Source organism: Henckelia pumila, chromosome 1, assembly GCF_033568475.1.
Source record: "Henckelia pumila isolate YLH828 chromosome 1, ASM3356847v2, whole genome shotgun sequence".
Lineage (NCBI taxonomy): Eukaryota > Viridiplantae > Streptophyta > Magnoliopsida > Lamiales > Gesneriaceae > Henckelia > Henckelia pumila.
In genome coordinates, this window is record NC_133120.1 from 111,871,169 (window position 1) to 111,885,373 (window position 14,205).

At 33.3% G+C, this 14,205-nt stretch overlaps 2 protein-coding genes across 3 annotated transcripts; one reads left to right on the top strand and one right to left on the bottom strand.

Moving 5' to 3' along the window:
- Window positions 1–618: 618 nt before the first annotated feature.
- Window positions 619–5,140, top strand: LOC140885745 (bark storage protein A). The gene is made up of 5 exons (XM_073292548.1): window positions 619–910; window positions 993–1,060; window positions 1,766–1,921; window positions 4,292–4,543; window positions 4,667–5,140. Exons 1-5 carry the CDS (start codon window positions 679–681, stop codon window positions 5,030–5,032), a joined length of 1,074 nt encoding a protein of 357 aa, XP_073148649.1. The 5' UTR covers window positions 619–678; the 3' UTR covers window positions 5,033–5,140.
- On the bottom strand, window positions 5,130–7,680 carry LOC140885719 (protein NRT1/ PTR FAMILY 1.2-like). Of its 2 annotated transcripts, none has more exons than XM_073292547.1 (4): window positions 7,531–7,680; window positions 7,065–7,282; window positions 6,247–6,776; window positions 5,130–6,053 (listed from the first exon to the last, which is right to left on the bottom strand). In XM_073292547.1, the coding sequence occupies exons 1-4, from the start codon at window positions 7,649–7,651 to the stop codon at window positions 5,219–5,221; spliced, it is 1,704 nt and encodes a 567-aa protein (XP_073148648.1). In that variant the 5' UTR covers window positions 7,652–7,680; the 3' UTR covers window positions 5,130–5,218. The 2 variants fall into 2 exon arrangements, with proteins under 2 accessions (XP_073148648.1, XP_073148647.1); XM_073292546.1 differs by having other exon boundaries at window positions 6,232–6,776.
- Window positions 7,681–14,205: the final 6,525 nt, after the last annotated feature.

Here is a 14,205-nt window from a genome sequence, read left to right on the forward strand (position 1 = left end):
CCGTATAAACCGGTTCATTATAGTACAAAACCGAACCGAAGCGAAGTAAAACGGTTTGACACCGGATTACATTTTTCATAACCGAAAACCGAAAAATCAAACCTAATTTGGACAAATTAAAACCGAACTGACCGATGAACACCCCTGCTTCTAGTTTTATAACCTAACAATATATTTATGTTGTAAGAATTGGATAATATGCAATGCAAAAATGTGACAACTTAATGGTTTAATACGCACAAATTTTAAAACATATTTTTTTGCATCGAATAACAAGATACATATATATATTTCTTAGTTCTTTGTGTGTGTGTGTTTTTTTTTTTGTCTTTAACGATGAAGTATGAACGACATATATAATGTTTTTTGTTTATTGGGCTGCAATTTTCTTTCCTCTCGCTCGAGGCCGACAGTGACCTTCGAGAAATGTTTTTACACATGCGTAAAATAAAATATCATACAATATTCAATCGAACAAATTATTGTATGAACAGGTGGTCATCAACTTGGAATATCCGAATTTGAATTTGAATTTTTTTTAAAAAAAATATTATTTCCCACTAGCAAATTAAATTAATTAAGCTTCTTTCATCAATATAAGTAATGGACTTTGCAGCATCCTCAGTTTCATCCTTCTTCCCCATACATTCTGTCCCTAAAGCACTTGTACAATTAAAAATGTCGATTACCAAGTTCTTAACTTCTCTAGCTTTACTCATCAGTTTCTTGGCAATATTCATCCCAAATTTCGCAAGCTGCGAACATTTACATGGAAAGACACTAAGAGTAATCACGAATGCTAACAAGAATGGACCTTATCTCGGATTAGTGATCCCAAACTTGTTTGAGTTGAACCCTCTTCTTCAACATCCGAGCTACAAACCTACAAATCTCACCATTGATTTTGCTGGTACTAGCTAATTACATGCACAAGCTCTCTTGTGTATGTACTCGACTTTTTGGCTTAATTATTTCTTTTGATATTCTTACAGGCAGGAGGTTTCGATTTGGGACGATTGGTGGAGTCAAAGTTGTGTCTGTTATGACCGGGCTTGCCATGGTACGTACGAACGTAGTTATCCATTGTTTTCAAACTTCTTTTGCTTTACAAGTTCATGGATGGTGATCATTTAGTTAAGTTAAGTTCACCATGAAAAATGGCCAAAGTCTTCGTCATTTTTGGCTTTCAATCTTGTAAATAAGTTTTCAAGATAAAGTAATTTGATCAATGCAATAATGTCAAAATGATATGCCAGTTAATGAGAGAGAAAACTAAAAGAAAGAAAACTTAGGCATACTGCCTTGATCGAGATGCATCTATATGCTTTGAAATTCTCCTATCAACATTTTTTTGGATTAGTCTATCACACATGACTTATCTAGTAAGATTTATCTAATTAACGTAGTTTGCAGGCTATTAAGTAAACCCGAAGATTTACCCAGTGCACATAGAAAGATAGCGGCCGCGATTACTACATCATAAAAAACAATATACTTTTAGTCTAATATTAAAGTTTTTGAACTATAATATTCCGTAGAAGTCTTGATTAATCTTATTGGGTACGTAATAATATATTTTAAAAAAAAATACCGAATAATATAAATGATGTACAATATTTGTGAGACAATATTGGCGGCCTAGAAGAAGTGTACGTATCACGATCAGGTAATAGAAATGTCAAATAAAAAAAACGTACAATTGCCTACTTTACCCGCTAACTAAATTCAAAGGATTTGTTAATTTTGTAAATCGTTGTGCATGTAGTTAAACGCAGGTATTACTACACAGCTACTGCTGAGTTTATTCAAAGTGAAAGGAATCGTGCATTACGGGATAGCTGGCAACGCAAATCCATCTCTTAATATTGGAGACGTTGCCATTCCCAAGTATTGGTCTCATTCGGCTCTTTGGAGTTGGCAGGTGCGTACCTACACCAAACTTTAATATCTGGAATCACAAAAATATTTGTGACACGATTTATATGTCAATTTCATGAGATGAGTCTCTTATTTTATTTTTTCATGAAAAACATTATTTTTTAAGTCAAAAATATTTTTTTTGTAATAAATATAAAAATGGTTGACGCATCACAAAAATAAAATATACATAACACCGTCACAATTCTACTCATCTAAAATTTTGCTTTACAAGTAAGTACAATTATTTCATTTTCAAGTGAATATAATATATTGGGAAAATTAATTGTGCCTTGATATATGTGATGTGACAATATATTGTAGAACTTTTGATTCATAATTCATCAAGTAAACTTCATTTGTTTAATGCAACTTGCCATTAATTAATTAGTCAAGGGTTTTGAAAAATTACATTTCATTGTGAATCCATTATTATTATTATCGTTGTTTTATTCCAAACAATGTCTTGGATTTGATGATATTGTGAATCCATTATTATTATTATCGTTGTTTTATTCCAAACAATGTCTTGGATTTGATGATATATATATATATATATATATATATATATATATATATATATATATATATATATATATATGCTACATGACAAGAAACAAAAACTATATATATTTTATAATGCAAGCTGAAAAAAAGTAGAATATACATAAACGCAACCCTTCCATGTAGAGTGTAGATCACCCAGTTGGCGATTATTTTTGCCCCTTATAATATGGCAAATAATTGGACGTCGTTCACATTATTGATGTTAATTAATCTATTGTGATTTTAAGAAGATGGGTTTATTATTATTTTTTTCAAAAGTAAACTCGTATATGTTTGAATAAAATTTTTGTAATTTTTTTTTTTGAAAAATGTTTTATAAGTATAAATATTGTTGCCCGATCTCACGGATAAATATTCGTGAGACCGTCTCCGACCCAATAACTTACTCATAAAAATAAGTATATGAAGTAGTTGTAAATTGTAATATGATACACAAATAGTATTTCTCCTCGTGTAATTTTAACGAACAAATGAGATCAAACACATAATTTTAGGTTGAGACCATGCACGCCTGAAGTAACACAATAGATCGATCCAGGAGAAGTATATTTTTGTTGCACATTTTTCATTTTTGGTGCTGTTAACATTAAATTTACAATTTTAGTCCTGTAACTTGCGTTTTTTTCATTTTTGGTCCTATTAACATTGAATTCGCTTTTTTAATCCTATAACTTACATGATTTTTTCATTTTAAGTTTTGTTAATACTGAATTTATATTTTTAGTCCTATAACTTACATTTTTTATTTTTAGTCCTGTTAACACTGAATTTTTATTTTTTTGTCCTGCAACTTCCGTATATTTGTATTTTTATGTTTTCTCATATTAAAGGTAAATTTCATTTTTAATAGTTTTATTTATATTATGTATTTTATAAGATGATATTTAGTGTAAAAATATTTTGAATAATTTTTAATTGATTGTTTTTTAATTAATTCATTTAAATTTTAAAAGTTTTAAAATATGTCAATTATAATATATTATGATTAAAAATATAAAAAAATATGAAAATTTTGGAATTAAAAATGTAAATTCATCGATAATATTTGTAAATTACAGGACTAAAATTACAAATTTACTTTTAACATGACCAAAAATAAAAAAAAAATGTGTAAATTACAGGATCAAAAATGTAATTCTCCAGAATAAATCCTAGAACATATATAGGTTTTATAGAACGAAATTATGTAATTAGCTACCCCTCCTCCACTGTCTTTTCATTTAAACGAACCATTGTCACGTCTAAAGATTGTGGTCCAACTGATATTACCGTTAGATTTATACCTTGTTGTTTGCTTGTTTTTCCTTTTTAAATTTTGGTCACATTAATTAAATAATAATTAATTTGTTAGATGAAATGCCATTGCTACTAGTGCAAGTACTCTTCTTCAATTCCCAAAAGAAAAAAAAATTGAAATTTTAAAATCAAAAATTAAAAAAAAAAAATTCTGAAATACATGAACAAGAACGATTTTTGTACAATGACATAATCTTAATTTGTACAATAGAATCTTCCTCTCATGGTTTTTTCAATGCCTGGAATTCGGCCAGGTCTACTGCAGCATTGATAAGGGCAGGAGGATTTTTAGGGCCATTCAATGCTGCCCCCGTGCAGCATCCACCATTCACTGGCCCTTGTATGTGGGGTCCGGATCAATGAATGGCCCAGATATATCGGATGAATTTCACGGGTAGATTATAGAAAAACCCGGATTTTTAATGCTAGCTAGGCTGGACTATCAAATTCTTTAACTCAAATTACCATGACTTATACCCTGAAATTCAAAATTTAATTACTAATCTTGCAGAGATATGGCAAAGGCCCCGAAGACGAGCTGCCCCTCGAAGCCAGTGGCGATTACACAAGAGACATTGGCTACATAAAGTTTGCAGATTATGCAACAAATGTAAGCAATTGTAAGAATAACAATAATCTACTAAATAACGTTTGGTACCAACCGGAAGAAATCTTCCCCGTCGACGGCACACCGGAAGAAAGGCAACATGCTTTCTGGGTACCCGTCGATTCCACTTACTATAAGCTCTCCAAACAACTAGAGGTAACGTACACAAATTTTTTTTTTTTGTATATATGCATATATTGATTGTGTTCTGTTTTAAAATAAGATCGATTGCGTTTACTAAACGTACTAGTGCGACACAATACTGTACTTACTCGTCAGGGTTTGGATTTGGAGAAGTGCATCAATTCGACAACATGCCTGTCTCCCCCTCCCAAAGTAACTAGAGTAGCAAGGGGGACAAGTGCCAGCATTTATTTGGACAATGCTGCCTACAGAACTTTTTTGTACCAAAAATTCAAAATAAGCCCCGTGGAGATGGAGAGTGCAGCCGTGGCTTTGATTGCTTACCAACAAAGGGTGCCTTTCATCACTTTCCGGGCCCTCTCGGACCTAGCCGGTGGCGGCTCAGCCGAATCCAATGAGGCCGACTTGTTCACTCCACTGGCGGCTAACAACTCCGTCACGGTAGTGGTGGCATTCATTGAGTTATTGGGGAAGTCTCACGTTCTGAGAGACTTTAATTAATTATTGTGTGATTTGCATGATCGTTTCTTTGATTTCAAGTTTCAATAAGCTATGCGAAAATTTAACTTGTGGTGCAATAAATTCAATGGAAAAAATCTGTACTCTTTTCTTGAGTATGCTAATTAATTTTAATATAATTTACTAGTGCAAGAATTTATGATACAAATCCTGTAAAAGTAAAGCTAGCTAGGGGCACGTCTCTTCTTCTGCAAGAGATGTTTCCCCTTTCAATGGACCATAAGCACTACTACAAACAAGATAATACACCAAATTCGCCATACTCAAACCCGCAAGAATCAAGTAGTAATAATCATAGCGACCCTTATCGATATCGTCGGAAATCCAGCTCTCTAGCCCGCCTTCTTTTGAAATCATATCGACGGTATTGAGTATAAAACTCGCAACCAAATTCGCCACAGCCAGTCCGATCCCGTTCAGTGATGCAGCTATACTCCACATACTCGTCGGGAGTTCCGAAAAATAGAACTCGCTTTGTGCAATAACATTTGAGGCCTCCCCAAAGCCTGTTAGGCAATATTGTGGCAACAGCCATATTGCTGACATGTTGGCCGCAGCTGGTACTGCTCTCCGGATGCTTTCGACTGCTGCTGTAACCAACATAGTGATGAATGAGAGGAATATCCCGAACCCCATTCTTGTTTTCGCACTGATCTGAACCTGCCTTCCCCTGACTCTGGATGCTAATGGAAGAAACACACGCTCGTAGAGAATGACCCATATTATGACGGACAGGGCGGTAAATGTGGTGAATGAGGCCGCAGGAAACTCGAAAGATGATATTTTTCGGTTCATCGATGCGGCTTGGAGCACTGCAAATGAGGTCTGGCATATGTTTACATACATGATCATTCCTGAAGACCATATCGGGAGTACTCGCAGCAGAGATTTGAGCTCCTCGACTTGATCCACAGTGCAGAGATTCCACGAATTTGTAGCGATCCCATTCGCCATTGCGTCGTGATGTGTTTCTTCATCAAACATGCAAGCCTTGTTAAGAAATCTGGAAACATTGAAAACAGAATTCAGCAAGGCTTTGATCCAGTTTTACACATGTATTAGCACAGAACATGAAAAATGGATAAATTTCATCACTCTTGAGGCAGTGTTTTGGAATGCTTCTAGGTCATTTGTGAACGAAAAGCTCAAAAGTGCTTCCTAAAAGCGTTCCAAAACACTACCCGAATCTCACACACCTGAGCTTCCGGCTGGGAGGAATATTAGACAAGCCATTCTTGTGATAGTACACGACATCGGTTGCATCGGACTGTTTGAAATGCCGGTTTCTGTAAGAAGCTACGACGACCTTAACCAAATCGGTTACTAAGCTTGTTTTACTATCCGGTTTGATGTACCACGGGGAAGCTGAGACGAAACAAAACACAGCAACCAACATCAGCAACGCAGGGACGGCGAAACCGACCCTCCATCCCAAGTTGTCTTGAATGTAAACAACACATGTGTAGGCAACCAGGGCGGAGAAAGTGTAGGACACATAGTACCAGCCGAAATAGCTATCTTCTACACATGATGCCTTCTTGAAATTTCCTTTACGGAGTTGATTTGCACCGAAGGCTATCGACGAGGATCGAACTCCACCTGATCCAATGGCAATTAGGCCAAGCGCGCCGCACAGGAACACAAATAACTGCGGGGTCCCGGATTCATCAGACCGATGCGGTTTCGTGTTTGGGAATAAGGTAGTTGCCCACAGAAGAATCAATCCCTGCAGTTGATTGTTGTTTTATCAAGTAAGTATATTGAGTTCAAATAATAATACATCACATGCAACTTTCATATTATTTACAATTGAATTTTTCACATCATATACCCCCTTGTAATTAATACAAAAGAAGTACTGACAAGACAAAAATAAGTAATGACAAGAGATTATAAGTTTCCTTAAAAATCTGGTTTTTCAAGTCAAGCTCAAAATTTCATCCTTAAAATTTCAAAAAAATCCAAGTGAATTGGCACTAAAAGAGAAGTGATTTAGTGGGTGGGTGGGGTTTACCAGAAAGCAAATGATGGAACCAAATCCAATGGTATAGAACTGGCCCAAGAAAGAGTCTGAAAGGATAGCCCAGATAATAGGCATAAAATTTATCGCTGACGACCAAAGAAACATTACATTGGATACAGTAGCCATTCCCATATCATATTTTGCCATCAAATAAATTGTCATATTCGGAGTGACGCCAAATGTCGCCATCTTCTCCAATCCGTCGGCCCCTACAACAATTTTTTTTACACGAACAAGACAAATTAACACCACCTAGTATGTACAACTTCAATTTCATTGCAAAAAACATCAAATTATAATTAAGGAGCAAAAAGGTTAATAGAATTTTATAATCCAATCCAAACCAGAAAAGATGTTAACTAATTCTGCTAACAATACCGCTCGCGTTTGTCGGGAAATATATATCGAACTCAAATCGGGACAGTTTAAAGAACACAATTATTACAGTACTACTTACCAATGATAAAGGGCAAAGTTCTGAAGCCACCCTTGTTGTTCTTATCGTTATCTTGATGATCATCATCGTCGTCACCACTCCGCAACTCCAGAAGAGGCTCTTGTCCTTCTTCTTCGATCATTTTTGAGTCACAGTAAACATATAAATGTCTTTCTGAAAACATATATATATATATATAGTCAGAGCTTGAGTACCTAACAATGAACCATGATACAAAAAGCAACTTAATAAAAGCGATTGTGGGGACGTAGATATTTTCCAAACTTTGCAGGCCCACCTGCTGATCGGTTCTTGTTCCGTAGTCACCAATAATTAGAACATATTACGATCACGGTTGATAGCATAAATAGTATATAAATAAATAATATAATAAATAAAAAAATAAATAAATAATGATAATTAATATAGTATAAGAAATGATAATCTATAGCTAGTTTTGGAAATGATTTATAGAATATAGTTTATTGAATTTGATTAATTATATTTAATATAAAAATGATTATTTAATATTTTGTTTTTTTAACAATATATAAAATATAAATAATATTATTTATAAAAGATAATATAGTAATTTAGATTTAATGATTTGATTGATGTAATATAAATTATGAATGATTTTATTGATGTAAAATTAATAATTAATAGATGAATAAATAATATGACGAAAAAAACGCGAAATTGGATGAGATAAGTTATACGAAGACTAATAATATTGTCAACCAAACGGTACCATATATGTAAATTGTAATAATGTATGAGAGATGCTCAGAAAATTTTTGTGGGATATTTCGAAGACCAATGAAGTTCTATATAGAGTTCTATTTAGACCTGGCCACGGTCGGGGTCCGGGTTGGCATTTAGCCAACTCTTAACCGGCCTGCCAATGGCCGGTTCCGGTCCGGGTCGTTGAACTGGCGGTTTCGGTCCGGGTTTGGATCCGGTTAACCGCCGGTTCAGGGTCCGGGCTAAACCGTGCCATTTAAAAAAAAAAAATTTGCAGCGCCCCAGCGCTTCATTGTCGGCGCTGGGGCGCTTCCCCTTTGAATTTAATTCGAAGGTGCAGCGCCCCAGCGCTTATTTGGCAGCGCTAGGGCGCTAAACCTTCGAATTATATTCGAAGGGCAGCGCCCAGTGCTGGGGCGCTGCACATTCGAAATTTAATTTTTTTTAAATTTTTAAACAAATTTTTAATAAGACATATTCTTTAAATAATCTCTATCAAATATTTCATATCTCCATAATAAAAATCTATTACATTTATTAAATAAACAATATATTAAAATTTCAACATCTTAATATCTTATGACTTAATATTACAAATCTATTACATTTTATTCTACTTCACTCGCATTTCCTCCCGTCGTAGTTTCGGATGTTCCTTCGGTATCATCTTGGTCTTCTTCATCACTTTGAATATGTTGTGTTCGAGTAGCGGCTTTTGACCAATTATTGAGCAAACATTGGGCTTCAAAGTTTTTCGGCCTTAAGCTAGAACGTCTCTCGTCCAATGTATTTCTTCCAATACTAAATGCTTGCTCCACTGCAACTGTTGAAACCGGACAAGCTAGAATTTCTTTTGCCATTATAGCCAAAATTGGATATATTTGTGTTTTTTGCGACCACCATCTCAAAATGTCGAACTTTTCCTCATCTGTATCACTAAAATCAAAAGTAGTGGTAAAATAATTCTCCAGTTCCTGACTGGAACTTTAGGATCCTCGTGGACGTTTCGTCCGTTCCCTTAATAAAAGTTGTGCTTTAGTAAGTTTAGAAGTAACATTACTAGTTGAAGTGGATTGTGTTTCATGTGAAATAATTTGTCCACCATATTTGATGTTATATTCATTATAAATATCAAGTAAATGAGTTTTAATATTAAACAAAATCAATGAGATAGAAGGAATCGTTTTCGCAATAGGCTCCAAAAATTCATAATATAATGTTAACATGTCGCTTAAGCCATCTAATTTAAGTCTGGGATCTAAAACAAAAGCACATAAAAAAATTTCAGGAATGAGCAAAAAATATTTTTCCCATTTTGCTTTCATGACGAGAATACATTGAGATAAAGCACTATCATTAGAATTAACATATTTATAAAAAATACAAGCAATGTTGCAACAATGTGTTAAAACTAAATGTGAAGTAGAGTAATAAACACCGGATAATTGGTCACTAGCATCATTAAAAACTTTTAAAATTTCACAAATACTAGTGCATATGTTCCATTGATTTGAAAACAAATAAATATCACGAGCTTGAACAAATTGATGAAAAAATGTACATAATAAATTTTTATATTCAAAAGAGGATAATAACAATTTATATGTTGAATTCCAACGAGTTGGAACATCTCGTGCAAACCGCTTAGGCTTCATACCATTTACTCTACAAAATTTTTCCCATTGCTTCATAACTTGAGGATGCATTCATAAATAATGAATAACATTCCTAATTGGTTGAATATGTATGCCTAAACTTTTTAGTCCATCTTGAACACACAAATTTAAAATATGACATGTGCATCTAATATGAAAAAAATTTTCACCTAGTGATGGTTTACATATTTCAATAAGCTCACTAATACTTGAAGTATTTGCACTAGCATTATCAAAAGACATTGAAAAAAATTTGGTAGTTAGACCATATTCTTCTAAAATAACAAATATAAGTTGCGAAATATTTTGTGCCGTGTGTGATTCGTTGAAACATCTATATGCAAGCAACCTTTTTTGAATGTTCCAATTATTATCAATCCAATGACATGTAATACCCATATATGAACAACTTTGCCAATGATCACTCCAAATATCGGAACACAAAGAAACTTTATTATTCAAACTATAAAATTCCTTAATTAATTCTTTCTTTTGATCAACGATTAACTTTTTCATTGTGCGTTTGAGACTATTTCTTGGAATACGTCTAATAAAAGGATTTGCACTTGTAGAAAGCCAATTTTCAAAAGATAATTTATCGCTAAAACTAAAAGAAAGTTGTTCAACCGCACAAAATTTAGCCGTTTTTTCTCTAAATCTAGCTTCGTTATATTTAAATAGTTGAGATTCATTACCCGATTGAGAAGAGAATGCCGGAATTTGAGTTTGACCATGATCAATACAAATTTCTACCGGATGATTTTTCTCGATATGCCGCGTCAAAGTTCCATAACCACCTCCTTGTTTAAATTTGTAACATTTTGAACAATATTTGCATTTGTCTTGCAAATCACCGGAGGGAAGCGTCACCTTGTCGAAGTGTTTGGTGAAGATATCGGATGTCGGGCGAGGCACCGCTCGAGTTTGTCTTTGAGAGGCCGCCGGATCGTTCATACTTTCTTGACTTGCATGATGACGTGGTGGTGGTTGTTCAACTTGTTGTCTTTGTTGCGCCTCTTGTCGAATTTCTTGAATTTCATCATCGGAATATTCAATATCAAATCCATCGACATTGAATTGAGGATACTCGACCTCGGGTGGTATGATGCTCTTTTCCTTTGTCACCCCTACGACTTGATCCCTCTCCGGACATTTGTAATTGTATAAATATGAAAATAAATCAACAATTGACAATAAACCAATAATCGAAACTTGATATTTTTTATAATTCTAGAAATTAAAAGGAATTGAGAATAGAGAGAATGAAGAGAGAATTGTGTAAACAAAATGAAAGGAGGTTGGGGGTATTTATAGATAAAAAGTAGGTTTTTTTTTTAAAAAAAAATAGCCGGTTGACTCGGCGGGTCGAGCGGGTTGACAACGACTACAAGATCGTGACCGTTGTCAACGGCCACAAAATCGTGGTCGTTGAATGATCCAACGGCTACTTGCTAGTAGCCGTTGGATCTGGGCGCCCATCAGGGCGCCACGTGTCCAACCCGCCGGGTTGGACGGTTCCAACCCGGCAGGTTGGACCCGTTCAACACGGCGGTTTGACCCGCCGGGTTGCCGGTTTTCCCTTGGGAAAATCGGGACCGGACCGCCTAGTGGCCGGTCCGGTCTCGGTTCCGGGTCGGGCCCGTTGACCCGGTTAACCGGCCCGTTGACCACTGGCCGGTTCCGGGCCCAACCCGGCCCTTGGCCAGGTCTAGTTCTATTTACAATGTGACTATCATTTAATTATTTTTTTTTCTTGACTTTGTGCACATGCTGCGTGTACATTTTTTTTTGTTCATATATGGTATATTTTTTAGTCAAATTGATTTTTCCACATAAAATTTTAAGATCGTATTAAAATTAAAAAAAAACAAAGATAATACCGTTTTGTTTACCATATTACTAATATATGTATAACTCATCTCATCTCACGTTCTTATAATCATATTATTTATCTATATATTAACTATTTATTTTACATCAATCAAATCATTAATTATTTATCTCACATCAATCAAATCATTGAATTAAAATTACTATATTACCCTTTATAAATAATATAATTTTTATTTTATTTATTGTTAAAAAGATAAAATAATCATTTAACATTTTTATATAAAATTTAATCAATCAAATCAAATAAACCATAATCTGTAAATGAAATCAAATACTATTTTAACTATCATTTCTTATTTATTTATATTACATTACACTACTTATCTATATATTAATTATACCATATCTCAAACCAAACGATACCTAAGCGTTTTGACAATTAATTAAACTAGCCGATTATATATGATACACGCAATGCGCATATTTCATATAAAGAAGAAAAAAAAAGGAGAGAGAATGAAGTATTTTTAGAACTTTAAAATGAAAGTTATTTATTTTTTAAACCGGACGATAGGGGAGAAAATTAAACGTGAAGAAACAATATTTATATGTAATTGGATAGTTAAAGGGTACGACATGATAATATTTTTAAAAGAAATAAAATTCACTGGCATTTCATTATCAAAGTTAGTTATAGTAAAGAGATTTTCTTCTTTTGTTTTTAACGAGAAACTTCTTGTAGCTAAGAAAGAAACCCATACGAAATCCAAATGTACGTAGCGTAACACGAATGGGGACTAGAAATTACAAATTTAGCTAGTTTATGAGACGTCGAATTAGCACTTCGGCGTATGTGATTAATACCAATAAACTCAGAGGCAGCCATGATGTTCCTAATTTGAGAGATCAATAATCCTTCTGAGATGAGAACATTGTAAATAAATGAATATTGAATTTTTGTTAAGAAACTCCAAGATTTGTAACAGGTTTCGGTGTATTACTTATTAAAATTAAAATATATTTAATAACTAACTTTGATGCGGTCACAAATTAAAACTCAATTAGATATTTTATTGGATATGAATAATGAAAAAATATTATTTTTACGTTAGTAATAATTAAACGAATTGGCATTCTAGTTAAGAAACACGAAGATCTGAAACAGGTTTCTGTGCTTCTCATTGATATCTTGGAAAGCGAAATGTTATGGCTATTTTATTATTATCGTAATATCATAACGTGGGTAATAGAATTTCTACGTCCTTCGTCTACTTAGCAGACAGATAGCGTGCAAAAGAGAGCATAAAATAAATGAATGTTTGAAAACCGAATTTGCATGTTATAATACATGAAAAATTAGTCTACGAGGTGTTTTATATATATATATATATATATATATATATATATATATATATATATAAATTCTTGTGAAAAATTTAATCTACGCTGATTTCTTTTAAAGTCTCACGGAAGGTCAATGCTCATATTTATAATAAAAAATAATTTTTTTTATAAATGATCGAAATAATAAATTTATCTCACAAAATTGACACGTAACACCATCTCACATTAGTATTTTTTTTAAAAACATAAAAAATAAAAACAGGCCACGAGGCATCATTTCTACAACAATTGTATGACTTTTTGTGGTCCAAGAACCGGTGAAATTTCTAAAATACAATTTTACTTGATATTGATACACTATAGTCTGCCCATGTTGCGTGCACAATTCTTTTTCTTTATAATTTTTTTCGAAATTTAAATTTTCCATAGGAAATTCTATAATATTAAAATAAAAAATTTTGATATGATACATTTAGGATTTTTGATAAATAATTTTGTAAGTTCTATGCCATGTATATACTAGTACTAACAGCTTCTTCTTTTTCTTAAAAAAAGTTACGTATGCTAGTATTTATATAAATAAATATATATATATATATTAAAAATAATTTATATGTCAACAAAATAGTACGTAAGTAATTAAATGAACATGTGAAAATTAATTTCATAAATTCAATTAATTGAACATATATCAACATCAAATCCCTTTAATTACCTAAATTGTACGCTTTGTGGATGAGTTTTCGTTAATTGGTTGGCCCAATTAGTGTGATTTCTTGTGAGGAAGCAAATCGATACATAGCTTTTTATGGATACCAGTATGTATAACTAACTATGCATGAATTTTTCAAAAATATTAAAGTTCAGGAATGGGTTGCAATTCTATTGAATAAAATAATTTGAACTTGAATTTTATAGTATAATATTGAATATGAAATAAATACTTTTCGCGTCAATTCCGAAAAATCACGGGCAAATGCTATGCTGAGACAGTGAAGATAGACTACAAGAGGGCAAAACAGAATGGAAAGGTAGGAGCCTTGGGGGGAAGAAAAGTCTGTTCGGTGGAGGAATCTAAAAGCGAGTATGAAGAGGTAGAGATGGAACCCGGGCAAACAGG